Source organism: Falco punctatus, assembly GCF_963210335.1.
Source record: "Falco punctatus genome assembly, chromosome: 13".
Lineage (NCBI taxonomy): Eukaryota > Metazoa > Chordata > Aves > Falconiformes > Falconidae > Falco > Falco punctatus.
The window spans coordinates 1,810,082-1,836,649 of record NC_137593.1 but is presented as its reverse complement, the minus strand read 5'-3'; the positions used below and the strand labels follow the sequence as shown (position 1 = coordinate 1,836,649).

The following is a 26,568-nucleotide window of genomic DNA, read 5'->3' as shown; positions in this document are numbered from 1 at the left end:
CTCAGGTACCTCTGTCTCGGGGTGCGTGTGGTGAACAGTTTAAAGCATCGAGCTGAACCTTGCTGAGCTATGAACTAGGTCACTTGCCATATGAGCAGTTCTGTGATGCCAGCCAGGCCGTTACAGCCGTGGTGAGGTCGCAGGGACCACGTGCCTCTGACGGGCTTCTAACGACTGTGGTGGAACCAGCTGGGGCTGCAGCCGGGAGATGAGCCGGCTCCTGGGGTGGCCCATGGCTAGTGAGCATGTGGCACGTGCCTCACCGTGACTTCAGGGCAGCTCAGAGGAAACAGGCTGAGCTGAGAACACAAAATATGCCAAGGTTTGGAATGGAGGTAATTATCATTTACTCAACTTTTCCTGAATTTTAAATCATAGTTCTGATTTTTTTTTGTGATCCCACTGTAGAGACTGGATTTTTCCTCAAGCATAGCTAGAGAACAAACCCTGACGCGATGGTTCCAGCGGTTCCACTGAAGCGGCAGCGTCACAGGCGGGGGCCCCTCCAAACCCCGAAAGCACCAGCTCCGCCGTCAGCCCGTGGCGGGGTCTGCTGCCAGGCACCCAGCACGGCGCCCGCGCTGCCGCAGCCCTCGTCCCCGCCACCACACCCGAACATGTTAACCGGCCGCAGGGCGCGTCACAGCCCACGTTGCGGCCTGTCTGCCCGGGGAGCCAGGGGTGAGCGAGCCGCCTCTCCAGCACCCGCCACGGCTCGCCGGGGCCCGCTGCGGACACGGAACCTCAGGAGGGGCTGGCTGGAAGGGGCCCTACAGCCCGACTAGCCCAAGCCCCTGCCGCTGGCGGCTGCACCTTCGCCACGCCAGCAAGCCGTGACACCAGTCACCATACCGCCGCCGGAGACACTGAAGAGCAGTGAGCCAAGCACAGCCACCTGGGAAACAAAAAAAAATACCTTGACCAAATGAGGATTATGTGTTAACAATTAATGTGTCAAATGATTTTTGAGTATCAGCCTCATTAAGTGACGTTAACAATTTTCATCCTTGATCAAATTTAAAACCCCATCAAAACCAGGCTTTGGTTGGCGTTTCTTTTCCAGGAAACCCACCCCCCAGAGCCACCCTCCGGGGGCTGGTGGTGGCACGTGCCCAGCTGTACGCGGGCCCGACGGCACAGAGCCGCTGGCTTCTGGCAGCTGCCCAGGTGGCCCTCCCAGCCCCGCCACAGCAGCAAAAGGGGATAAACTGGATGTCCCGTAAGCTGCTGGGAAGCCATCTGGCTTTAAACCCTCACGGACCACGTGCCATACTAACCTCTTCCTAATTTTACTTTGGGCTGATTTTAGAAAATGATGTATTTATTTGTGTTGTCCTCTTTAATAATCCAAAGTATGCCCCGGATGTTAGTTTTGTAATCTCTCCCTATCTTCCTAAAATACAGTAATAAAAAGTAGTGGTTAGGAGAAACTCATATTTAATGTACTTGGGATGAAAATTACCTGCTTCTGATTATCTAGAAATAGCCAGCCTCGGGACTTCTAGACCAGGGTGTGAGCAGTTTCTGGCCACTCTGATACGCACAGGACGCAACTGAAATTACACACACGCACACACAGACATTTTTAAACATGAATATTTACTAACATAAATAAACAGTGTTTTATAACAAAAGGCACAGATTTTCAACTATAAACAATGGAAAAATATTTACATTTTGCACATACATAATCAAACAGCAAGTGCACAGTTGGTCACTTCAGATCATCTTTTCTATATTTTGAGATTTAGTTCCTTCCAAGCAAGTAATTTAATCAGTTCTGCAATGTCCAAATTAATTTTTTTTCCACAAAAACTGCTACCAATGTCAGATAAGAGAGTTTATTAAAATGGATACTTTAGCAGCAACAAGTTTTCAAATGGAGACAGTGTTGCTAACTTCTTCATATTGGATAATAAAATAAGGGTAGCTCTGATCATCATTAAAAATGACAAAAATCTGAGGCTCAAAGTAATTGTCCACACAAGAGTCATAGAGGTCGCTGGTGATGCTGCTGGGGTTCACTGGCGGTGGTCTCCTCATGGTGTGGTTCCCCACCGTGTACCTGCCTGTCAGTACTTTCGCCAGGAACATGTAATGCACTCCTTTGGGTGACCTTTTGGAAAAGTTGTGGGAATAGCTTGCTTTTCTGGCAAAGTAACTGCCCTGTCCAAACATGGTGGCATGCTTCCCACAGACACGCGGGTCAAAGTTGTGCTTGCAGATTCCATCCACCACGTCCTGGGAAGTGCCATGGAACAAATGCCTTTCGTTCATTATCCTGTCAAGCCCAGTCATTTTTTTGGACATATATTCCTTTTTCCTGGAAGAGAAAACAGAAAGTGAAGATGAGTATTCACTGCAGAGCAGCTAGGGGAAAGCAGGCTCTCGCTGCAGCCCTTACAGTATCGGTACCATCCTCAGGAGCAGCAGAGCTGTACCAGGAGGTAGGAAGGCATTTCCGTACGGATAGCAGAACAGGTCTTCCACTTTCAAGCAAAGCTTTGGTGTGAATTAAGTGTCTTTTAAAGGACCTGAGCTGACACGGCCAGGGACAGAGCTCTCCCACCTGCACCGCAGCAAAGGCAAAGCAGCCTGAGAAGCGCCTGCTCATCTTTGCCTGTATTTCCCCTTGGCTGCCGAAGGAAATCTTCATGAGAGTGAAAACAAGGGCTGTGCAAAAAAACCCCGGTGCCTCCTAATCTGGCCCGAAAGTGAGTGGAAATATTTTTCAGCTAGATATCCTAGACTTATTTTGAGGTTTCTGTGAAGATAATGCTTTACAGAAGTTATCAGTAGGCGGTATATTAAACCTTTTACACAGGAAGTTGCAGGATAAGGTATTTTTCAGATAAAGTTTTTCAACTGAAGACGCTCCTTTTCTTCAGAAAATCTGGAGTTCATGTATTCTACTTAATGATCAATGTCTATTTTGCAGACCAAATTACACATTTTAAAGTATTTTTCCATTATTGTAAAAGAATGGGTATTTGCATTATCTTACCTTTTATATTTCTCCCAAAGAAACTGATTCTGCACTCTCAGAATTTTCAAAATTTTGTATTTGGTCTCTGGCACAGTCTTGTGAAACAGGTTATAAATGGTTCTATAACTTTTATCTTCCTTCAGAACAGGCACTTGGATGAAGTCCTGAGATGGATCCATACTAATCCAGGTTTCAGGGTAGAAGTTTGAAGAGGTAAGAGCAGCTGGAGATAAGACGTGTGAGGAAGCTGGTTCAGCTGATGGAGAGGTTACCGGAGAGTTGCCACCTAAGGTCCTAGTTGGGGAAGGAGAAAAAGGTTGTGCTTAAACATTCACAAACAGGGGAAGGAGAAAAAGGTTGTGCTTAAACATTCACAAACAGAACAGCTTCTAATGACGTTTATTTCATCACCAGCCTATCTTAAGCAATTGCTGCTCTTCAGTTTTGCTACAATTTACCTATCTTTAATGCTTGTTTAAGACAAACATGCCAGCTATTCCTGCTATTTTAATAACTCCTCCATCCACATGAACTAACAGCAAAATCTTGACTTTCAGGGACGCTGTTCCACGTAGGGAAATAGCACTGCTTGGTGGTGTTTAGAAGCCTGCTATCATCGTTAGTCACGTTCTGGGGTGGGGCTATAAGCTACAGACAGGCAGAATGCCACCAAACACAATTATTCTGTATGTTAGCTATAAAGCGTTAGTGATTTTAACGTAGCAAGCAGGGCATACGAAATAAGAAGAGATTAATAATGTGACAGCATTTGACCTAATTCCTGAGAATACAATGCAAGGAGTAGAAACACATACTTTCTTGTACAGAATGAGTAATGAACAACCCCAACCGATAACATTTTACAGGCAAAACTTGCCGGTGTTTCACTGCGTTATGTAGAAGAGGAGATGCTATGTTTTCAGTCCTACCCCGTATCACACTGAGGAAGGCTCTCGTGTTTTCATTTGCACAGGCCAGATGTAGATTTGCATTGGCAGTTGCTTATTTTCATGCGACAGCCCAGCCCCTCCCCGCGGGAAGGCTGCCAGGCAAGGAGGCAGGAAGGGGCGAAGGAGGGGAGCTGCGGCTCTAACGGCCGTGGCAGGGAAGCTGCACGGATGCCAGGGAAAGGACAGACACTTGTAAAATCCAGTTAAGGACACCAGCTGCCGTGTGGCAAGACTTTGTTCTTAACGAATACCTGTGCCTCTGTGGAATTTTTTACACTCCTGAAGCTGCTAAATCTAGATAAAGAGTGTGGCATTTGGCTTATGTTCACCTGAGTATAATCTGAACAAGCAAGTCTTACTCAGCTGGAAATCCTTACTGGAGTTCTCCCACATACATCAGTGAAATTACTTTGAACGTGTAAAGCCTGCGTGCTCAGGCTCTAGCTTTCACACTTGCAGTGCACAGCTCTTCGGCTCCTGCAAGCCAGCGAGGTTCCCTTTCAGTTGCAAAAATATATGGAACTATCTCAAAATTTCACCAGATGAGTATTTTACCAAAGTATTTTTACAGGAACAGCTGCTACTGCCTCCAGGGCCAACCCCCAGTGACTGCGCAGGGGCAAGGGGTGCTCAGGAGCCCGCAGCTCTGGTTAGGAAAGGCCACGAAGCCGCAGGTGCCTGCTGCCCGGCTGGGAAGCCACAAGGTGCATCTCGCCTCTGAACCCCACAGCCAGCCTTAAATTACATTTCACTGGAGGTTAATGAACATTGAAGTTCGTTACATTCCTCAGGTCACTTGTGTTCTGGTAACGTATCACTGCCAAAGCGTAAGGAGGAAACCCGTCCCACGCCAGAGGAAGCGTGGAGAGCGACCCCCTTTGTGCATCCACCTTGGGCAAGGCGAGGTGTGACAACACCCAGGGCCAAATCCTGCCTCCTGGCACGCACCCAGCTGGAGCTCGCACATAGCCATGACAGGCAAGCTCAGCTCCCTACGCCGCCTTTGTAAAAAGAAAGTTTACTGGAGAACAACTGAACTCTCCAAGCTTTGTACCGGCAGAGCTGTTTTCTCCAGAGCAACTTCAGGAGTCAACCTCCTCTCGTTGAGGTGCGATGCTGCCTGAAAAGCCACATCGCCACGACTCCTGCACCAGCCAGTGGGTTCTTGAGGTCCAAGGAGCAACTCCTGATTGTCCCTGCTCATTAGCCTGCTTTGCTCTGCAGAGCCAACATAATTATCTAGATAAATAAGAACTCTACTGCTACTCACATCCTACCTATTGCAATGTCAACTGAAGGTTGCCTTTCAGAATGTTTAATGCTGGTGACATGTGAGCCTGGAAGAACTGTGTGTGATTTTTCTGTGTGACCCAGAAAACATTTAATGTGATTCTTCTGATGGCAGGTTGAGCTTTTCAAGCCTAGGAAAGAAGCTGGGGCAGGGGAAAAGTCTTTTCAAATTGATGCATTGGATCTGGATCAGAGAGACAGCAAACTGTAACAGCACTCACACTTCTCAGAGCAGACGTTCTCTAATTTAAAAGTGTTCACGTGGCTTTCACCTGCTGTTCAAAGCTAAAAAGAGACCTCACTTTATTTGCATGGATTTGACTCAATTCAGAATTCTTCTCTCTATTAATAGTTCAGCAGAAACCCAGAAGATGGATTTTTCTAAGAATTATTATTACAATAGCAGTCTTCACTATTACAGTGTGCATTTAAGATTTTTTTTTTCCCTCCTAAAGTCAATGGGTAAAAAATAACTACTGTAGAACCTCATTCACTCACACTTGCACTGGAAGACCAAGCACAGATTAACAATAACTTATGGATTAATGAGTAAGACATCAAATACAATAAACGTATCTTTGTTCATTGTTTCGATGTACTTTGTTCATTTCTTCTGACTAGTGTAAATTATTTGTAAGCATTTATTACACAAGGGAAGCCATTAAAAACTCACCATTTCTCAACCACTATAACCCACTTTTCTCAGTTTCTAGCCAAGATTCCTTCCCAGTTTTAGAACAGATTAAGCAGGGGGGAGGGGAGGGAAGTAAGAAATCGCAGGTAGCGTTGTGTGATAAGTGGAGGCAAATCCTGACTTCTTAAGGATAGCTCCCACAAATATTTAAAATACTCTTTCGTTCCTTGCTAAGAATTGGCAGATTTTTAAGTAAGCATTACTAGGGCTTTATCTAAAGAAAATACAAATGAGATTTACTGCAGAACAACAGAAATTTCAGAGCTTAGTTTATTGTTTTGGTAGCAGGCAGGAATAGTTATGGTCAAGGCCTCATGAGTGTAGAACCCTCAAGGGTCCACTAAAATTAGCAGGAACTGCCGAATTTTAGCATATCTCAAAATACTAGACTTACACTGTAGTAAACCAGCCACTGGTAGCAAGTATCAGGAGCATACCCGAAATGCTTGTTTTTCATTAAGGTGATAATCGGAATTGCTGTAACCTCAAAGCGCATGCCTGGTCTTCTCACCTGCATCCTCTCAGCACCTCTTCAATAAAGTTGGGTTTCCTTCCTGTAAACCCGTATCTAAAAATGTTTCTAAGAACCACGTGTTCTGAGGCTTTGACCAAATCCACATGCACCTCGCCGTAACAACTCTGCAAGCTAACGAGCACTCGGTCCCTGCTGCCGCAGCTACAGCTCCTTTGACTGGCCCGGCACGCCAAGCTGCCAGCCAAGGCTAACAACTTCCACCCCTCTGCTAACGGGGCAATATGCTCCTAACTACTGAGCGCTGACAATAATGTTTCCAGCTGTGCTGGTGAGATCACAAAAATGGCATTTTTATGAGTTGTAATCAAAAATGACTACAGTGCAACACTTTCCTCACTCTGCCTTTGATGGGTGAGCATGTTCACCCCCAGCTGGGATGACAATAAAAACAAGGCACGTTTTAATTGTGCTTGGAAATTATACGATGGTTTTGAACGCTTGTTTTTATGGGACCTAGAACTGGTAGCCTGGCAGTCACTACAGCCGGTGAGATGCCGAAAGCCGGACAACACTTTGGCAAACTTGAACTGCATCTGTGCTTCTGATGTCCGAGATCCACAAGGTACATGATAAATTTAAATAACGGAGCCCAGCAGTGAGGAGTTCCTCAGACAGTATTTATCTTGAAAAGCGGCAAGTGAGAGCTGCCAATGTGACTCAGATTTTTTATTATTGCTTCCAATTTTTCTACCCAACAACGCCTATGTCCTTGTCACACCTTAAGGAGTACAGTTCTCACAGACAGACCAACACAGAGAGCAAATGCAAAGTTTCCATTTTGCTGGGATACGTACTGTAGGAACGGCATCAGCACGATGCACGAGCGAAGGAGGGGTCTCCTCTTGATTTCTCTTCTGAAACACGCATTTTGCTGGAATCCATCTTTGATGTTTAAGATATACTGATTATGCCAGGTAACAAACCGAACCTCTTTCAGACCCCGGCAGCTGGCCTCTTCTATCAATCTTACAACAGGCTGTTTCAATAAAATTAAGAAAAATAAACCATAGACATGATAAATTACATGTTCAAAAATTAGTCTTTTTTCCAGAGACCTCAAAGAACCCCTCTCTCTACTCTCTCTCCCCGCTCTGAGGCACACGTACATTTAGACTGCTGAGAAATGTTCCATTACCTGTTTGCAGGATCTGCCGAGGCAGGTTTCACAACCTTCCCACCTAACTGCTGCTGGTGCTGTCACGTTTTCGCATGTCAAATGTTGTTCCCAATATCTAACCTAAAACTTCCTTGCCAGAAATTAATTACTTTTTGCCCGCTGAGCATGAAAAACAGAAGTCTACTGTAGAATATATATTAATATATATATTCTCACAGTATTTTTTTCTTCTTTTCTATGCTACAGAAACCCAGTTCTTTTAACTTCTCCTCGCAAGTCAAACATCCTACACTTCTTGTTATCTGTGGTGCTTTCTTCCAGACTCTCTCCAGTTCTTGGGGCTTTTTTTCATTTGCAAAGCCCCAGACCGCACACAGTGCCCTGCCTTAAGCTTCCTACCACGCCTACAAAGTCAGTGTGACATATGAAAAAGATGAACATGATCTAGTTTACGTGGGTATTTTTGGTATTGCCAAAATAGTAAGACACCAGTGAAGTTTTGTTCAAAATATTTTGCACAGCTCTGGCCAGACAAAGATGAGCTCTTAACTACCACCGGTATTTAGAAGGCCAGCCGGAGTGCTTACTTGAATGAAGTGAACAGAAGTATTCTGGGTTGGGCTTGGTTTTGCCTAGCACAATACTGTTTGACAATGGATGTGACTTCTGTGTCCATAATTGGGGTTAAACAGTTGCAAGAGAAGGCCTATTTAAAACCCAACACGGAAAACCGCAGCTGTTAAAGACCAAAGGGCAACGGTGACACTGGAATGAGTGTGCATAAACCATCGGTGAACGGATTTAAACTAGATGGTCAGGAAAAGCTCCCCAAGGAGCAGGGGCTGGCAGCTGTGGGAACGTCCAGCTCCAGCTGCAGAGGGTGCAGCCCACAACACAGTGAAGGGCTGGAACAAGTGACCCTGGAGCCTCATGCCCTGCATTGTGGTATCTTTGGGGACAGGTAAATAAATCAAAAACTGCAAAGCTAAATGGTAGTGTTGTTAAAAAGGCTGCAGAAAGCTGTCCCCTTTGTTTCAAAACCAGATTCATAGGGATTAGAAAGGACTTCCTTGGTACTGACATGGGCCAGTTTGCTCTCAAATTTGACAATTTGGTCAGCCTCCACGTCTCCGATGTTTTCAGGGATAATTCAAAGTGCAGTCCAGTAGAGCAGAGTTCTCCTTTTATAGATTTTTCAGGTCAGCACTGACCTGGATTATCTTCCTCAACAATACCTCTAAGTAACTTCCCTGAATATTCAAAGTGGAAACAGACTAAAAATATACATATATAGTTTATAGCATATACTGTACATAGAGTTTGGGGTTACAACCCAAAAGCAGGACTCCGGAACATGTTAAATACCTCAGAGTATTCTCTCCAGCCAAAGTGGTCCCTGCAGAAGTATTTCCAGATGGTGTAGTAGTTGGAGCTGGAGCTGGGGCAGGAAGGTGTGGACAGCCGCCGCATTTGGTCAAACTCAACAGTTTCGTATAATTTCATAAGATTCAAATCCACCCAAAACTCATGTCCCCTGGAAAGAAGAAGAAAACCAAAGAATATTCACCTTCTGTAATCCACTGCAAAGATCACTCAGAGATAACAGAACAGCTTGGCATAGTGCTCCCCACAGATACTCCTGGTCTGGCCGTGCTCATGCCACACCACCCCCGCGAGCAGGAGGCTGGCTCGTGGGCTGGAAGCAGGCACAACGTGGAGGCAAGCGCAGAGATGCTGGAGAGCTGCGAGGGCAAAGTAATGATCGGGTCAGGTCAGGTCAATGACGCCAGGGTCAATGGTGGAAAAAAATGGTCTACAGGAAGGCGACAAACCAAACCCAGGAGCCTTCCTTGTCTGGTGGTATTTAATCAGTACACACGAGTGGTACAAAAATCAATATACATATCCTTGACATTTTGAGCATACTAAGTAAATACATCACACAACCATATTTGATGAAGCAGCCACGTACTATTCAAAAGGTTATTCTTGTGAAAGTTAGTGCTTCAGGGAAGAAAAGAAAATGTAAATGGCTCCAGATGAGGAGCATCTGCTGCCAATCCACCAGAGAGTTCGAGTATCTTTCATCATGCGCAGCAGAAGAGAACTAGGATAATATGAAAAGGAAACATCATTTCACAATTAGGGAGCCTACACGGAGGAGTACAGACTTTTTGGGTTTTTTAGTACCTATATTGCTGCTACAGAAATCAGTGCCAGTATGCAACTTCACGTAAAGTGCCTGGTGCTTTCAGAAGGACCTAACAACAACAGGGTGCTACAAATCAAAAGCCAGAGCACACCCTTCATCTAAAGGTAAAAATAAAAGTGCGTTTCCTCCACTACAGAGTGGTGTCTAACACTGACTGCTGAATGCCTTAGCAAACAGTTCCTAACGCTGTGTCATTAGTGTTAAGAGAGAGTCTGCAAATTAAGGAAAATTCTCAAGTAAAGCATGGCATTCTAAAGCTCTGCCGATCATCAGACAATCGCTGGTTTATTAGCAATCAAGAACTTAAGAAAATCATAGAAATTGGAAGAAATGACAGTAATACTAATTCCCTCCAAAAGCAATTTTTTTTAGAACTGGGATCAACGTATTTCCAAAATAATGCTGTTTACATAATTGGTTTTCTACATTTATAATCTCTTTACCAGTTGTCAGCTTACTGGTATTCATTAACAGTTACTAATCTTTGGTAACTGGAAACACAGCTTTTGAGACTATGTAAAATATTTTCTTTGAATTCTTAAGAGTAAACATAAATCAAGCTGATACTTGAAATCCAGTTTATTTTTAAAACTTTGGCACATTAATAGTGTGTATGATCAAAGTACTGTGTATGAAAATTGCCACATCAAATGACAGCTATTCAAAACATCTATATGATTTTATGAATACAGATTTCCTTCAGAATGGCTGCGATTTTGTTAGCTATTTCACTGGTACAGTTGCTGAAGAGTTTTATTATACCACTTCCACAGAAAACTACTGGAGGGTTCCCATTTTAACAAATGATGATCAGCTGGAACAACCCTTCATTTCTCAACAGGAGATACAGGTGTGTAGCTGTTCATAAGTGTTTATCATCATCAACTAATTGCATTTGGGTCTGTGAAGTGCTAAGCACAGTTTGAAGTCCTGACACAGACAAAAGGACAACACGACGCGCCTGCTCCTACGGGCTCACTGTCAGGGGAGCTGATCCGCTGCTGTTCGGGCAGCTTTCGACTGCTCTTTGTGTTCAGTAAGCGTTCATGTAGACTTAAGGATACAGAATAGTCCCAAAAGTCAAACCCAATGTCTCAAAAATGCAACTCTGTCAGCTACTTTCAAAATTCTTTGGACACAAACCCCTTTCTTTTTGCAACACCCCCAGCACCCCAGCCCAAGCCCCAAGCAGCATGGGCTCTGCCCGACTCATTCCGGGGACACACAGCAGACCTGCCTGCAGCAGGAGCAGCCCCAGCCAGCCTTCTGCCCCTTGACAGCAAGAACTCGCTACCTAAAAGGAACATCCTGCCAGCTGCCTGTACTTGGCTCTCTAAAACCGGTCACAGCATCACACCAATTCAGATGAAAATTTTGTCAAGACACTATCGCACCAGATCCGTGGAAGGTTTAACAGCGTGCTCCCCACTTGTGCCAAATGGCGTACCAAAGCACGACGGTTAGCATGAGTACAGGAGGAAGCCAGCTACTCTGCGTGTGACGTGTGTGCTTCCCACCCGAGCTGCACCCACCGCCAGAAGGCTGATGCACTAACTACAGCCGACACGCCGCAGCCGCGGCTCGTGCGCCCGCACCCACGCGGCTCCAGAAAGTGCCTGTAACAGCAGCACAAGATGATAAATGTCAGATACAAGCGATGTAAGACAGATGGAGACAGCAGGAAAACTAGCACAGAGCAAACGAAATGACTGGTACAAAGGGACTGAAAGTCAATGTAGGGCTTACCAAAAAAAATAATTACACTCTCTGGAGTGAAAAACCTAGTATCAGATCACCCCACCTGCCTGGTATGTTGCCGTTTCATTCCGTAAAAAGCAGCTACAACCTCCTTTATTGTGTGTGAAATCATGAGGAAATCATCTCTCTGAAATACCAAGCTATGTTATTTATAGTATTAGCAGGCAGCACCCTAAGCATGATTTTTTTGAGCTTACTTCTTCATGAATATGTATTTTAATGCTGCTTTAGGGACATTTGCTTTTTCTTATCAAAACATCTTACAATTGTGAATTGCAGTGCCTACTAAAGCCATCGCTTCTGAGAAAAGCGTATTTAGCAATCAAAAGTGTTTATATTCTTCCTTTGGAGTGGGGAGGGGAGTTGGACTCAGTGTTTTGGGGTTATGTTTCACCTACAAATCCAAGTCCTGAATCAAGACCCCCCAGATACTGTGCTGCATATTGTATGAAACAAATACCTCAATAGATATTTCTCAATACAAAACCTCACAATTTGAGCATTCAACCTCACTTCAATCTCTTTTCAAGTCAATCACCGTAGCATGGTTCTCCCTACTCCAAAGATCTGTGACCTGCAAGAAAGTGCAAAGAAATGGAAAATCTTTTCTTTACGAGTATATTATTTTCTTTTAAAGGTGGTAAACCCTAGAGGATCATTTAATGTTATTATAGTGTTGTACGTTGCATGTGGAAAACAGATAATGAAGAAATGTTTGCAGCTTTCTATGCCAACGCACTGCAAAGTAAAGAGAACCTGAAAACCAACACACATTCTAAACATGATAAATATTATCCACTAGCATGCTGAACTCTTTTAAGAGTAATCATAGACTGGTTAATATCCTAAAAAGTTAAAGATCTGTAAAATTTGAAGCCTGGAAAATAAATTCCACAAGCACTTGAAACATGGCTGGCTTCCAGTGCGTGATTTGGTTATTTCTAATATGGGCTTAACTGTGTTAAAACAGTCTCCAGCAGACACACCGAGCTCTGCAGCAATGCAAGGGGAATCAAAGTAATGCAGCGGGAGGGCCCCTGTGGAAGGAAAAACACTTTGAGATGGACACAGTATGGGACTGCTTTTCCTCATGCTTTCAGTGCAGAGCAAGCAGACCTTCAGGGTGCACTCCTAAAACTCTGGGCGACGGTGTGTATGCAGAAAAGGGTATTTGCGTGCAGACATGTTCTAGCTGCCGAACAGGCGGGGAACTGTCGAGTTTTTACACCGCTATTCTTCCAGCAGCACTGTAACAATGTGAAAACTGCACAGGCGATTCCAGTACAGCAAAATGCAGGAAGTTTTTTTACCCTATAACAAATGGAATCTGTGAACAGCTAAGTGTGCATCTACGTACCTCATAAGACTCTGCTTAAGATTTATGAGGCTGGCAGCTAACGATGGCTTATAGGGGAAATAACTTTGCTGAAAGCTGAACATTTTTCTGCAAAAACTGCGTAGAATTGCCAAATTATTTCTCAGTACTGAAAAATGTAATGATTGCCTGCTGATTGGAATTTTTTACATTTTTGTAGCTCACTGCTCCTACTTCTTTATCAGATTCCCCTCCCACGTAAGCAAACTGAGGACAGGATGGTCATTGCTCATTGACTTATGCTGACAAGTCACTGCAAGAACCACCCAGGCACCAGGCACTGAAACAGCTGGTTACCACCCCTTCAAACATTCTTCTGGAAAGCCGGTGTACCATACAGCACATTAAGTGTACTTGTTTTCCCATTCCTAAATGGAACTGCTCAGTCCGCCTGGCTCCGGAGGCGATGGTGTTTTCCAGTGACCCACCTTTCGGTGCGTGCCTGCGCCCCTGCCAGCAGAGCAGAGTAGAGCTCCCAAAGCTCCCACGCACCAAGCACTGGCTTGCAGCTTGCTTTGTCCAAATCCATCGCTCTTCAATGAAAGATGGGGACACCAGCTGCTTAAAAGTTTCTCAGAGTAAAAGCTTCAGCTTAGAACCCCAAAAAGTGCTCTCCAATTATTTCCTGAATTAAAAATATGTGGTTGAGATACTGCTTGGTATGGTATCCTCTATCCATCCCCCTCAGCTGTGAACAGGGAAAGGTTCAGCAGTTTCAGGATGTAAACATGGCAGAATCTTCCTGAAATTGAAACTTCCGTTAAATCAAGGATGTTTTAAAAATGGTGGGTTTATTTTTCAAGTTGGAAGAGTGTTTAGAATGCTACTTCCCATTAATTTTAACAGAAAATTAAGTGACCAAATTATCTAAAACACCCTGAAATCTACAAAACAGTGTTTTATTTTTTCCCCTGAATACTCTGTCTAAAGACTTTTAAACTCCACACATTGTTTTCTACCTAAGAATAAATTATTTGGAACAATACTGCATTATTTTATACAGCTGAAAGTTCAGACAAATGCATTTAAGTGACTGCATCTGGAAAACACAGTATGTGCCCAGAAGCCTACTTGATTTTTTTTCCTAATTATAACACTGGGAATAAAGGAGACACTTTCACAAAAAACCTTGACTCACATAAAATGTATATTACTCCAATGCTCATTTACATTCTTTAACATTTCTCTATTCAGAAGTATTAACTTTTTACTGGCTTTTAAGTTCTAAAACCCAAAAGTACATTTAGTAAAGTTGTTTAATAACAGTTCTTTGGTTAAAGCACTTCCTCTGTATATTAAAAAGCCTATTACCGGCTTACATAATGCAAAGCCATGAAAAAAAAAAAAGAATCGTGATTACAGCAAGTGATTGCGTGATTACATTCCTGGCTTCAGCTTTAAGACACCAGTGATGAAAGCAAATGCGACAACTGTACCTCGCCACTGCCTGAGGCCTAAATATAGGCCAAAAGACGCCAAATTTAGGCTTCAAGAACAGCAAGAATGCAAGATGCTCAAGGTTACATCTGGATGTTCTTTAGCATAACATCACTTTATCTTCCCACAGCATAATGATTTACTACTGCTGATATACAGCGTATGCTACCTAAAGTGAAAGGTATCCTCCGTGATGTATAGATTATGGATAACATATAGATTAGGAGAGGGAAAAACCAACAATAAAGTGGCAAGGCGCACATCACCTTGGCTCGTGCCCTGAAGGGAGCACGAGAACCAGTAACGCATCACGGGCACGTGATGGCACAACAGGCTGTGCCTCCAGGAGATGCTCACATGCAATGGCCATGAAACACTCGGGTACAACAATGACAGCGGTGGAACAAATACACACAGAAGCAGCAATTAAACCCCTTTCTGGTGCGCGGGGGTGAAACAGGCCCCTCCCAACACTTCCTCTGCACCACCTGCAGAAGACGAGCTCCATAGATGGGGTCCATCGCGCTTCATTGTTTTCTCAGGTAGTCTGTGTTAGGGAGAGTGTGGGACTAACGTGATTTAAAAAAAATAATAATCTGGTGGTGTTACTCATGGACTTCTGGAAATATCAATCTGGAGAAGAGCTGGAAAGCAATTCTGAAGGCTGCAGTTTGTCAGACATTTGAGAAAGCAGGAAATGTGTTAAAACACCTTGGTGGGGCAAAGTGTTACTCCCACTACCTCTGCATCATGCAGCAGGAACAGCCTTCAGTGCAGCTTGACACCAGTAATAAAAACAACACTGTCTTTTCCTACAGAAAAATGTATTAAACCTCTCTGCAAACACCACAAAACTTTGCTTCATCTTGCTTCTGAGGTAGAAAATTACTATCCCCATTTTTCCCTGGGGAGGACTGATACACAGAGAGACTAAAATAGCTTCTCTAAAGTCCCAGAGAGAGCCTGTGACAGAGGTGGGAACAGAGATTACTTAAGAACTTCTTTTCACCAACTAAGCAAATAAAGGTCTCTATTTATAAAATAAAGCAGGAGGTCAATGGAATTACTTGCACTGGAAGAATAAGCACACTGAACTCTCCTAAGAACACAGCGAACCCCAACCTGGTGCTGTACAGCAGCGCAGTTCAAAGTAGAACTCCACAGGTGCTCTCTCAACAGCAGAGCCCGGTTGCTGCAGTAAGTTACATTTTCTCTGTGCCCTAAGAAATAACACAAAGACATCACCTCTTCAGGGCACTGACCTGAGTAGATACTTTGACTAGCAAGTTACAACATGGAAGCCTTTTTTTCAGATGAATGTAGCCTGCTAAAATAAGGGTATTTGGGCTCACTCTTCCTCGCATCCTTCTGATGAACTTCAGCCCCATGTGTGGATTGCCTGGGCTCTCCCCATTCAGCAAGACAAACATTCACTAGGTACGTACATATGACTAGGAGAAATATTTTTTTATAAGCGCTATGAAAATGCATGTGGTTTCGAACTCTTCTCCTAGGTTCAGTTCCAGTCAACGAGTCTTACCGCAAATAGAGTTCAGAAAAAACAGAAACCTAGCGATCAACAAAGCTCTGTGCAGGAAATGAAACTCCGTTCCCATCAGAACAGCTGTGATACAATGCAAGGCTGAGAGTTAAACACCACTTAGATGATGAAACTGTTGATTTTCTCTTTATGACTAAACCAGTTCCTCTCTGCAACAGCAACCACCTGAACACCACTCAAGGGAACAAATGAACTTAAAAGACCCAAGCAGGTATGAAAACCTGGACGTAAGTTCGAAAGATTAGTCAAATTGAACTCTGTTACTGCAGGAGCTACAAGTCAGGCACTGCCACCTTCTCGTGACCCCCATCAGCAATATTTCACCTGGTAGCAGGCAGCTGTGGGAAGCTGCAGGCTGTAGTCCAGCTGTGGGTGAGGGACCAAGTGTTTCAACTCCACTGTACGAAACTGAACTTCACTTAAGGTATATTGTCTTAAGGAGATCTTTCTTCCTAAGCACTGAAACAGGAACATGGGATCTTAAACAACAACAGCCAAAATTTGCCCCCATCAAAGCCAATACTGATTCCACAGGAAGTAATGGCAAGCATGGGCACAGGTAGCACCCCCGACGGGACATCCATCGCACAGCTTTTCACAGCACAGCCACACAAATGCAGCCAAATTCCGGTGAGTGCTGTAAGGAGTGGGAAAGGGAAACTGGAACCTTCCCTCACAGAAGCAGTACCTGGCACCAGGGCAAGAAAAAAACAAGATGGTAAACACGATCCCACAGTCTTGATCTTATCAGCATCTCATCATTCTTAAACCAAGAGAGGGGCAGCAGGTGACAAGGCAGGAAATTAGTTTCATGTTTTACCAAATTTGTTCCCTCATCGTGTCAGGTTGCTTCTCTCTGCTGTGGCTGTGAACCATGCAGGAGGGGGACAGTGACAGACTCAGTCTAAGAGGAAGGTGCTACAGAAAGATTTACCTCTACACTTAAATCCATCATCAGAGAAAAAAAGCCCCCAAAACCATCAATATAGTAGTAGCTTTACTGTTTTTCCCATATTTGTTTTTTTAGAAGTTGGAAAGGCAGACTTTTCTGCATTTATAGTTGGTGACTGGGGGTGCTTGAAAAAGCAATCTTCTAATTGTCACAGTGAGAAGGTCTACCCTGACTTGCATGTTTGTAAGCTGGAAACAACTGCTGATATACTGGTCCAGTTGCACATGCAGCTTAGATGAAAGCCTGGCCCCAGATCTTTTCTAGCGGGGGGGGGGGGGGGGGGGAAATACTTCAAATCTATCAAGCTCTTTCTCACACAGAGATACCATCTCTGGCTCAGGAAGTCATTGAGGCATGACTGCTGGAAGGTAAGAGCCTGTACTGAGAAGTACGTTTGTTCTGTTCTACTCTTCCCAAGAAACCCACTGTAGGCAATTTTTGAACATAAGGTACTAGGTTAAAGTGGTCCTTCGGTGTGAAGTACTGTTAAGTTCTAAAAATCTGTAGCAACAAGGATGTCAAACACATTCAACGCTTCCAAGGATTACTGCATGTACCATATTTCATAATTCAAATCCAAGTTACATCTTCTGTTTGCAGTAGAGGACAAACATGGATGTCCTTGCCTGAGGTAGATTGCTGGTTTCAAAGGTCTACCCACACCAGATGAGGAGATGTTTTGCAGACAGTTTTGTTTATTAGCTTTAATTTTTGTATCACTAGATGTTTCGGAGACAGCTTGGAGTGACAACAGAGCTGATACAGGACAGGGTTTTCACGTCCCAAGAGGCACTTGCTTTCACAAAGCTGCCATAGGAACACTTTCCAAAGTGCTTAAATAGAGCTCCGTTTTCAAAGCCCCATTTTTAAAAAACGTTCTGCACAGACAGGCCTGCTTTTTTTTTCCCCTTAGAATTCTATCCAATCTGAGGACTTAAAGTACCTCTATTTAAGATTTATGCTAAATAATGAAACTGCATCAATTTCATCAATGCTTTACATAAGATGATCATATACAAGTCTAACATTGACTAGTGACCACCAGTTCTGGATGTTTCAGTTTCCCAGTTCCACCCAGTGGGCCATGCCACACCCTCCACCTCCAGCTTCCCAAAAGAGGACTCCTCTACAGGTTTGACTACAAGTATATAAATTGCTATTACTACCCAGCTCAAACCTCTATTGCTTTCAACAAATACATGCACCAACTAGGCAGGCACTTCACAAACACCACTCTTGCTAAGCAAGTAATTGTAACAGGCTCTTTCTGTTCCTCATCCTTACTGAAACGGGCAGGCAGACAGTGCAACAACACTGTGCCTGCTGGATCACCTGTAAATGACTCTTCTGAGCAATCCGTTCCACCAATTATAAATCTTTGTTTCAGAAAGGACTGTTTTATTACCGTAAGTACACAGGGAACAGACTGACCTCAACCTGAAGCCAGGTGACAGCTGTTTCCAAAACTGTAATTGTTTATTGACGTGAAACAAGAAAAGAGATACACGAGTGACTGCAGATTCCTACGGCAGCTCAACGTAACACTTCTAACTTCCCTAGGTTTGTATAGCTAGAAGCCAATTAGTTTTATTTCATATGTAAATGATACTATAAAGTGGAGCAAACAGGAATTCACTGAGGCATACTATTATAAAGCACAAGGCAAACACTTCTAAAATCACTTCACATGCTTTTTATTTAGAGTCCCTGTCTTGCATTCCTCCTAGCAAGGAATTAAAAGAAGTTCAAAATCATTCAGCTGTGTATATTCAAGAAACACCACACACTAAATCGCCAGGCACTGTGAATTTCAGCTGTTTTCTCATCTCCAGTGTTATCAATAACACATGAGTTATCTCACACGCTGTGGCAGCTGTGCAGATTAGAAAGATAACTTCCTAAATTTAACTATTGAGTTGGTCAGACTACCTGCAAAAGTCCCTGAATGACTGAAATGCTTCCACTGTGCTCTGTATGATTTTAAAGTCATATAGCATATTCTAACAGCATCAGAGAAAACAAGTTATTCCGTGAACACAAGAATGGAAGAAAACTAGTTGTCTGTACATTCATTTTTGTCCTCACCGTTCCTTCTCAGGTCTTTTCCTACGCCCACTGATAACCCCACTGGGGAACACACAATACTTACTCTGACTTCATCCCAGAATTATGCATGTATACCAAGCAATCAGTCACCTGCTCCCAGGCAGAATATGTACCACTGGGGGTCCACCTGCTTTTCCCTGATTGCAGCCAGTTCATTTGGCCTTTCTCTTTGAGCTAGAAGGAGCCATTTCATAAAACTTAAATTACAGGGGAAAAAAAAGGGGGGGGGACAGGAAGGGGAACCAAAGCAACTATGAGAAGCTGTTGTTTCATGTGGGTTAGGATATGCCGGGGTACACGTAGCTGAACAGCCGCTGCGGTTCCCATGGCACACAGGCATGTCTCTTTGCCAAGAGGAGGAGTGGAATTTTCAGCCAAAGCCAGGGGGAACTGACAGGTCAGGAACTCCAGAGCTGTTTTAAACAAATCCTCATGTCATCAGTAATGATGTTGCTTATTTTGAAAAGCAACATATGCATCATTGGACCAGTGTGCATGTGGGGAAAACCTGCTCTGTTCTGCAGCCAAGTATTTCCCCTACTAAAGAGCATCTTAAAATCTCCCACCTTGGGTACTGTCATGCTGGAAGCAGTACTTGGCATTGTTCAAATATTTAGCTGCATGCTGAACTTCTCCAGGGCCTCTCCTCACATGTATGAAGAAAACCGAGTGCCTCTGAAGTACTTTAACCTGTTTAAAGTTCCTATTTCCCCATTTGTTTAGATAGCTTGGTATTTGGCTCTAAATACTTGACAGATTTAGGAAAGCAAAAATATAGACAATTGATAAAGTTTTCTATTCAGTTTGAGGCCGATGTGCATTAAGTATGAGGCAGTCGTATTACAAAGACCTAACTAAACAAAGTTTACCACTTTCTCCTACTTTCAGATCATGCTCCCTTAGATGAAAGGCAACAACTGAATGCATACTTTACATTACTCATCTCAGTAACACCAAGATGAAGATTTATATAAATAGCGACTTGAAGGACATCATACTTGAATTTAGAGCCTATTCTCCAATTGAGCCAATAGCCCAACACTTCCTTGAATGGCCCAGCCTCCCTGGAGCAGCACACAATGGCAATATTCTGCATGCAGACTGTAATCATCACTTACTGTGCCATATAAACTGTTTAAAACAAAGGTGAATAAACAACTACCGCCCACTGGTTGTCAGGCTGGCTTCTGCACGGCCTTTCTTGGACATGCAAACTGCTGAACAGACATTTCCTTGTTGTACGCAATCTGTATAGATAGGCCTGTAAAGCTAGTCTGACCACAAGAGATTAATAGCTTTAGCCAAATAATGCGGTAACCATGTGAACGATGAGCTGTTCTAGCATGTTTGCGAGCCTCTCAGCAAGGTTCAACACGCTGCTATCTGCATCTTGTTGCCAGGAGACACAACATCGCCCAGGAACATAAGGGAAGCCAGGCTGCAGTGACCACCAGTGAACTCGAGGAAGAGTCGCACTGGGTCCAGAAGCCCACATCTAAAGGTCTGGCAGGTTCTTCTGATAGCACATGATGTTGTGTAAGAAGAAACTGGTGGTGATACATAGTAGAACATTTACACCCACCCACGCCCCCCTTAAAAATCTAGCTTAAAACCATGTTAGGTCTAAGTTTTAAAGCATCTCAGATTCCGTGTTTGACATCAGAAGCTGCAGTCTTGAAAGTTTCACTCCTAGGCTCTCACTGATACTGTCCCACAAACATGAAGCTCTTCCAAGGGATGAAATACATACAAGAAAGAGCTACAGAAACCGCCAATTTCACATTCCACGGTGAGCAGATACTATACATTTACAACAGTTATCCAGCCTTGCACTGGGGCATGATTTTGTAGCCCTGACTGAAGCAAAGACCTTCACAACATCTTTTTAGAGAAGGAAGAAGAGTATGAGCTATAGAATTAGCAGTCTGAAACAGAACTTAGCTAGGAAAATACTGATGTGTAAAATAATTTTAGTCTCAGTAGACTACTTTTACCTGAGGAAAACAGTTAGGCAGACACTTGCTGGGTAGCCAGTTCAACTCAAAGCAAGATGAAGCCTAGTTTGTATTCAAAGAACCTGCCTCCACTTTGACAGCAGCTTCAGGCTGACTGCAGAACCAGCACCAGAGCTCCACAGAGCCCAGCGCACCTGGGTTTGCTGAGATCACCCTGCTTGTGGGACTTCACTCACGGTAACAGTATGTCATGCATCTGGCAACACACCCGCTAAGTTTCTTCCCAACTGGTTCAGACAGACAGAAACTCAGTGTCCCAAGAGACCAAAATACCCACCAGACTGGAAACCTGCAAAGTAAGTGTAAAGGCAGACTACGCTATTCAGCCAATTTCACAGACTGGAGATGACTAAGCAATTATGAAGCATTGTTTCTTTTAAAATTAATCATTCTTAACTCCATCATTCAGAACACATAGATCATGTGTGTAGCAATGCATTCTGTGATACAGGCTTCAAAAAGAAAACTTTTTGCTCATTTACACAGAGCTGAAATGTAAGTAACTTGTATGGGCTTGTCTTATTTCTGCATTTGCTGTTTTCAGAAATTATTTAAAATACTTGGAAAAAATGGGAGTTTCTCTGTTGTGAGATACAGCAAATTTTATCTGCTATGAAGTTACTAGGTTTTAATTATTTATTTTTTTAAAACAGACTGGCATGATTTTTTCAAGATAATTCTATAAAATGTGATTATTCCCTGTTACATATAATTCTTATTTCTCACTTCACTTTCATTTTCAGCATGGGGTATCTATATTCTGGTATTGTCTCCAGTAAAAGGGATGAATCCATAGCCTGATGGAGCCTGAGTTTTAGTGCCTAATCCAGTGTCGAGTTAGGTGAAAGTTAAGACTCACACTGACTTTAAGCACTAGATTGGGTCTCTGGTGCCTAATGAGAAATTTCAGCATAGCAAATGAGCATTCAAACATTAGGGAAGAAGGGATACACTTTCTTCAGGAAGTGGATGGAAGAAGAGGCAGTGAGAACAACTGCAGAAGCACACAGATGGCAAAGGCAATTTGACGTTTTTACTACACAACTACGGGAGTGTTGCTTTGAACTGACTATGACTGGAATGAGTTGCACCAGGCTTACAGCTCACGGCAGGACAGACAGGGTATGAGAAATTCACATTGTATGCTTCCTCCAGACAACAACAACAAAATAGCTGTCTACACCCTGTACTCACACAGACATGGACCATATAGGTCTGATGAACTTGCAAACAACAGCACTACCCACTACTACTCCTACTCAGAATGGAACCTGCATTATAAAAGTTGAAGAAGTTTTATTTTAGATCTCAGAGTGCAGGATCAAGCCTAAATTGACAACATAACCAGGGAAACTTAAAAGCTATTCTCTAATTTCTGAAAACAAGTCGATAAACACTGCTATGCATAGAGAAAACAGTGACTTCTAATAAATGGTTAAACGTTTTTAGATGACAACTGAGATGATAGGCATTTCTGAAAGTATTGATCAAGTTGTTCACAGTGAATTAGCTGAAATATCACCATATGTTATCAACTATATGAAATTTCCAGTCAAAGGACTTAACAGAATACCTATCTAATTTTAGTGGCTTAGAATGTAATTATGAAAACCGTGCTGGGAGTGCATACAGTCAACCTGCATTCACAGCGACAGCAAGCAACTGCTGTATCCTTCCTGTTTCAATCGCTGCAAAAGCTCATTCATGCTGCCACTTTTTGTAACGCAGAGAAAAGACTAATTAGGAGCGTCAAGAAAAAGTACATTACACAACAGTCTCCATCAACTCAATTTCTACAGAGCTGAAGTTTTCTTATTTCACACGCTTCAAATCTTCCAGCTTCCAAGAATACTTCCCAGACACTAAGCAGTAGTTTTAATAGGCGTCGTGAGAATTTTCTGTTGTGGCAAACTTGTTAGATATTATGCAGGTAGCATCATCACAGGGTTTATAGTACAATTGTGTACAAAACATGAGGAAAAAAGAATGCACATTCTGTTACATTACTGCACCACTACTCAGCTAACCACCCTTGCTAAGTAAGGGAGTAAATTCAGTTACCTACCGATATTTCACTTTGATCCTGTCATTGTCAGGATTGCAGTAGAGTCTTTCCAGATGCTCTTGGGAATCATTGGTCACACTTTGCCAGCTCTGGGTCGCTGTCCTCCTCACTTGCCAATGGTACGGCAAGACTGTGTGATGTTTGGGACAATCATTGCCATAAACACACATGCCCTGGAGAAAATCCACACAGATTTCTATTCCATCCTCTTGATGGGTGTGATATTGCAGCTGATTCAAGAGCTCAAATACCAGGTCAAGAGAGGCTTCTTCACTTTTATCCTGGAATATCCCAGCACTGAATTTATTGCTTGGGTTCAAACTGTATTGCATTGGACAGCTATTCTCTTGGAATAAGCCAGATGCGTAGCTTTCCAGAATCTTGTCTGGGAACAAAGGACAAGCTGCACCATCACTAGCAGTTGGGTGCAAAGGATGATCCTGGAATGATTCATTACTATTATCAGCAGCAGTTCCAGGAGTAGTTTCTGGTGAGAAGCCTTGCTCTCCTGACTGGACATCCTGCTCAGGATGCCCAGAAGAAGGATGAGCTACTGGCAATTGACTCTGCACATCTGGAGCTGTTGGCACCAGCACGGTCACATTATTTTCTGGCTGGGGGCAAGAAGTACCGAGGTCCAGAGTCTTTTTCACAGCAGGTTCACATAAATCTCTATGACCACCACTTTGGCCCCGGGGCACAAAGACCCTATCCAAGGTCCCAGCTCCCAGCAAACTGGTAAAGATCGGACGCAGAGCCCGGAGAGTTTCTGTCTCCAGTCTCTTCTGCACTTGCTGCTTCTTCTTGAAGCAAGGCTTCACTGGTGGTATCTTTTCAGACAGTCTTATTTGAGGAGGAAAGTCCTCCGAAGGAGGGCACTTCATTCCTGGGCAGTGAGCCTGCTGCACAACACACGCTGGCTTTGGTTCGGTGTCCATCAGACACAGACTTTGCTCTCTCCAAATCACTTTCAAATGTCCCAGAGCCTCACAAGAATCAATCTAGGACAGAAAGGAAAACAAGACAGTTAATCTCTCTAATTGCTCATGGCTGACACGAACAAGATCACCCCTGGAGAGGATTTTGAGCCAGCAACAGCAAACTCCTCCCCTCTCTGTGACTGCGGGTAGCCCCTAGGCACGTAAAGCATGAAACCAGCAAAACTCAGGCTAATTAATCCCAAACACACACTCATCATCTTCTCACACATGAAATCTCAGAGACACTCAGGCATGCACACACAGTCCCCTGAGGGCGGACAGGAAAGGGGGATGGTCCGATGCCCTCCTCCTTGTGATGATGTTTAATAATGAACAGCACTTTAGTTCATTATATTCCACAAAAGCGAACATTGCATTGTTCGTTTGTATGCCTCCCTCGCACACAGACCTGAGAACAGAAGCGTTAGCAGACATGCAGCCCTGAATGTTCCCACCACACTTTAAACACTCACGCACCATTCCTTCTCCCACAGATAACCAGGCAGACAGACGTAAGCATTCCCATTCCATTCACATGTATCTTCCCTCGTACAATCCCACACATCCACCCAGCAGCAGCGCCAGAGATCTGCTGGCTTCACTTAAACCAACAGAAAACTTCATACTGACTTCAGCAGGGGCCAGGATTTAATCCTTGGGTTTTTAGACCCAGGAATTCCAGGGCTTACACCCTGCTCCTCCTGCTCCACATCTGACATTGACAGCCTCGTACATGCCCAGACACTCCCACGTCACACACAGCCACTCTCACACCCACGCTCTCACACCCTGACTCAGATGCACAGGCTGCACTCGGTCACCCTGCCGTGACACACCAAGCTCATCTGCCTCTCGCTAGGCTAGTCAACAAGAATTCAAACCGGGCAGGGAAGAAAACAAAAGGGTGCTAGTTACTCAGGAACAGGGGAAAAAATATTATTTGTAATATGAGAAATTATTTTTTTCTGAAGTACAAATAAATAGTACGTCTCATACGTCACCAGAAAGCAAGCTCTCTACCTTTTAATCAGGAGTATTGTAATATTTGATTAGGTTTAATTAAACCCTCTTCAGTCTCCCCACGTAGCCCCAAAGCTCAGAGTGGAGCACATTAAAGATTACTTCCTGGATAAATGCATTCCAAGCAAAGTGACTTCTCATTTCAGAACAAAATCCCAGAAAACAGATAAAATTTGGCACTGATTTCTTACTACTGATGATTTGCTCTGGAAAATTTTTCACCGAGTCTTCCTTATTTTGGAACATTCATTTAGAAGGCTTTTGCATTACCCTGGGAAACAGCACATCAGGATTGCCAGGAAAAAAAGAAAAAAAGTTGTATCTCTCCTGTTTCCCATTTTTAGGTTAAATTTAAAGCAACTGGTATATTCGTTTGCCAATTAAAACAAACTCCAAAATTACTAGTATCTGTTATTCATCCACAGATGGACCAGGCAATCCTCTTTCTAAACCACCAAGGTACCTTAAAACTTCAACTAACTTCAAGGGTTTAGAACTCCTCAGCCGGGGAGGCAGAGCCGCCTGGCTGCACCGTGCCCAGGTGTCACAGCCCCGGCGACAGGGCAAGCGCATTTCTCAGGGTGTCCAGCAGCTGCACAAGTGCTTTCTGGTCATTTCCAGCCCCCTCTGTAAGGCTATTTCAGTATTCTTAGTGCTCCCTCGGTTAGCGTTTACATTTTTGCTGCTGTTTTTGAAGAAGTGCTTTACTGTACAGAGTGGACTCCTCCGACAAATCTAAAAATAGAAAGCAGCGAGAATGAAGAATATCAGGATTTGTTGGTGTTTCTATTTCAGCATTCCGACGTCCCAGATCAGTCGCTATTGTTCAGGAATAACACTGCCGATCGCCAAGGGCAATGCTGTTGGCACAGTGTATTCCAACAGGGGAAGGTCTCGGTGGGAGATCGCAGTCCCCAAGTACTCGCCATCTCACGCCAACCACACCTCCTTCTCCTCTGCTGAAAAAAACAAGTCTAGCGGTCCTAAATTCAGTTTAAAAATAAACGAAAACAACAGCCCAAGCCCCCCCCCCCAAGGCAGCCCTGCCGGGCAGCGCGCCCCGCCGCTCCCCGGGGCCGGGCTGCCGGAGCAGGGATCCCCGCGTTGGCACCTACCGGCTGCGGCCCGCGCGTTCGCCCAGGGCGAGGGCACCGTCACAGCAAGGGCCGTCTTCGGGGCGGGGGGGAAGGGGAAATAACGACAAATCAGCCGCCCGCCGCCGCCGCCCGCTCGCGCACCCGTATTTCCACCTAAAAAACGCAGCGGCGCGCCCCGGGCGGCTGCCCGAGCTGCCCGCGGGTTCCGAGCGCCGGCACCGCAGGGAGCCCGGCCCGGCTCAGGGCCCGGCCCGGCCCGCGCTCGCTCCCCGGCCCATCCCCGCCCGCCCCGCCGCTCCCTCTGCGCCTCGCGTTCCCCTCGCTGTTTTAAATATCGCTTCCCGAGAGCGCCCGGCAGGCGGCTGCGCGGCCCGGGGCGGAGCTGAGGAGCTGCGGGGCTGCTCCCCGCCACCGGGGC

General features: G+C 44.3%; 1 protein-coding gene and 1 long non-coding RNA gene across 6 annotated transcripts in view; one reads left to right on the top strand and one right to left on the bottom strand.

Annotated features, from left to right (window-relative positions):
- Window positions 1–1,580: 1,580 nt before the first annotated feature.
- The window catches only part of TIPARP (TCDD inducible poly(ADP-ribose) polymerase), a 40,845-nt gene continuing 15,857 nt past the window's right edge, over window positions 1,581–26,568 (bottom strand). For 3 of the 5 annotated variants that reach the window (XM_080410223.1, XM_080410222.1, XM_080410224.1), the window contains 5 exons: window positions 23,054–24,054; window positions 8,938–9,106; window positions 7,250–7,431; window positions 3,005–3,280; window positions 1,581–2,323 (listed from right to left, as the gene is read on the bottom strand). In XM_080410223.1, coding sequence (XP_080266349.1) covers window positions 1,876–2,323; window positions 3,005–3,280; window positions 7,250–7,431; window positions 8,938–9,106; window positions 23,054–23,991 — 2,013 coding nt within the window. In that variant the 5' untranslated portion in view covers window positions 23,992–24,054 and the 3' untranslated portion in view covers window positions 1,581–1,875. Of the gene's footprint in view, window positions 2,324–3,004; window positions 3,281–7,249; window positions 7,432–8,937; window positions 9,107–23,053; window positions 24,055–25,534; window positions 25,789–26,168; window positions 26,457–26,568 lie in introns of those variants that run through there. The other 2 variants (XM_080410221.1, XM_080410225.1) reach the window with 2 other exon arrangements.
- On the top strand, window positions 3,186–3,660 carry LOC308072845. The gene is made up of 2 exons (XR_013931826.1): window positions 3,186–3,302; window positions 3,343–3,660. It is a non-coding gene; the product is annotated as an uncharacterized lncRNA (long non-coding RNA).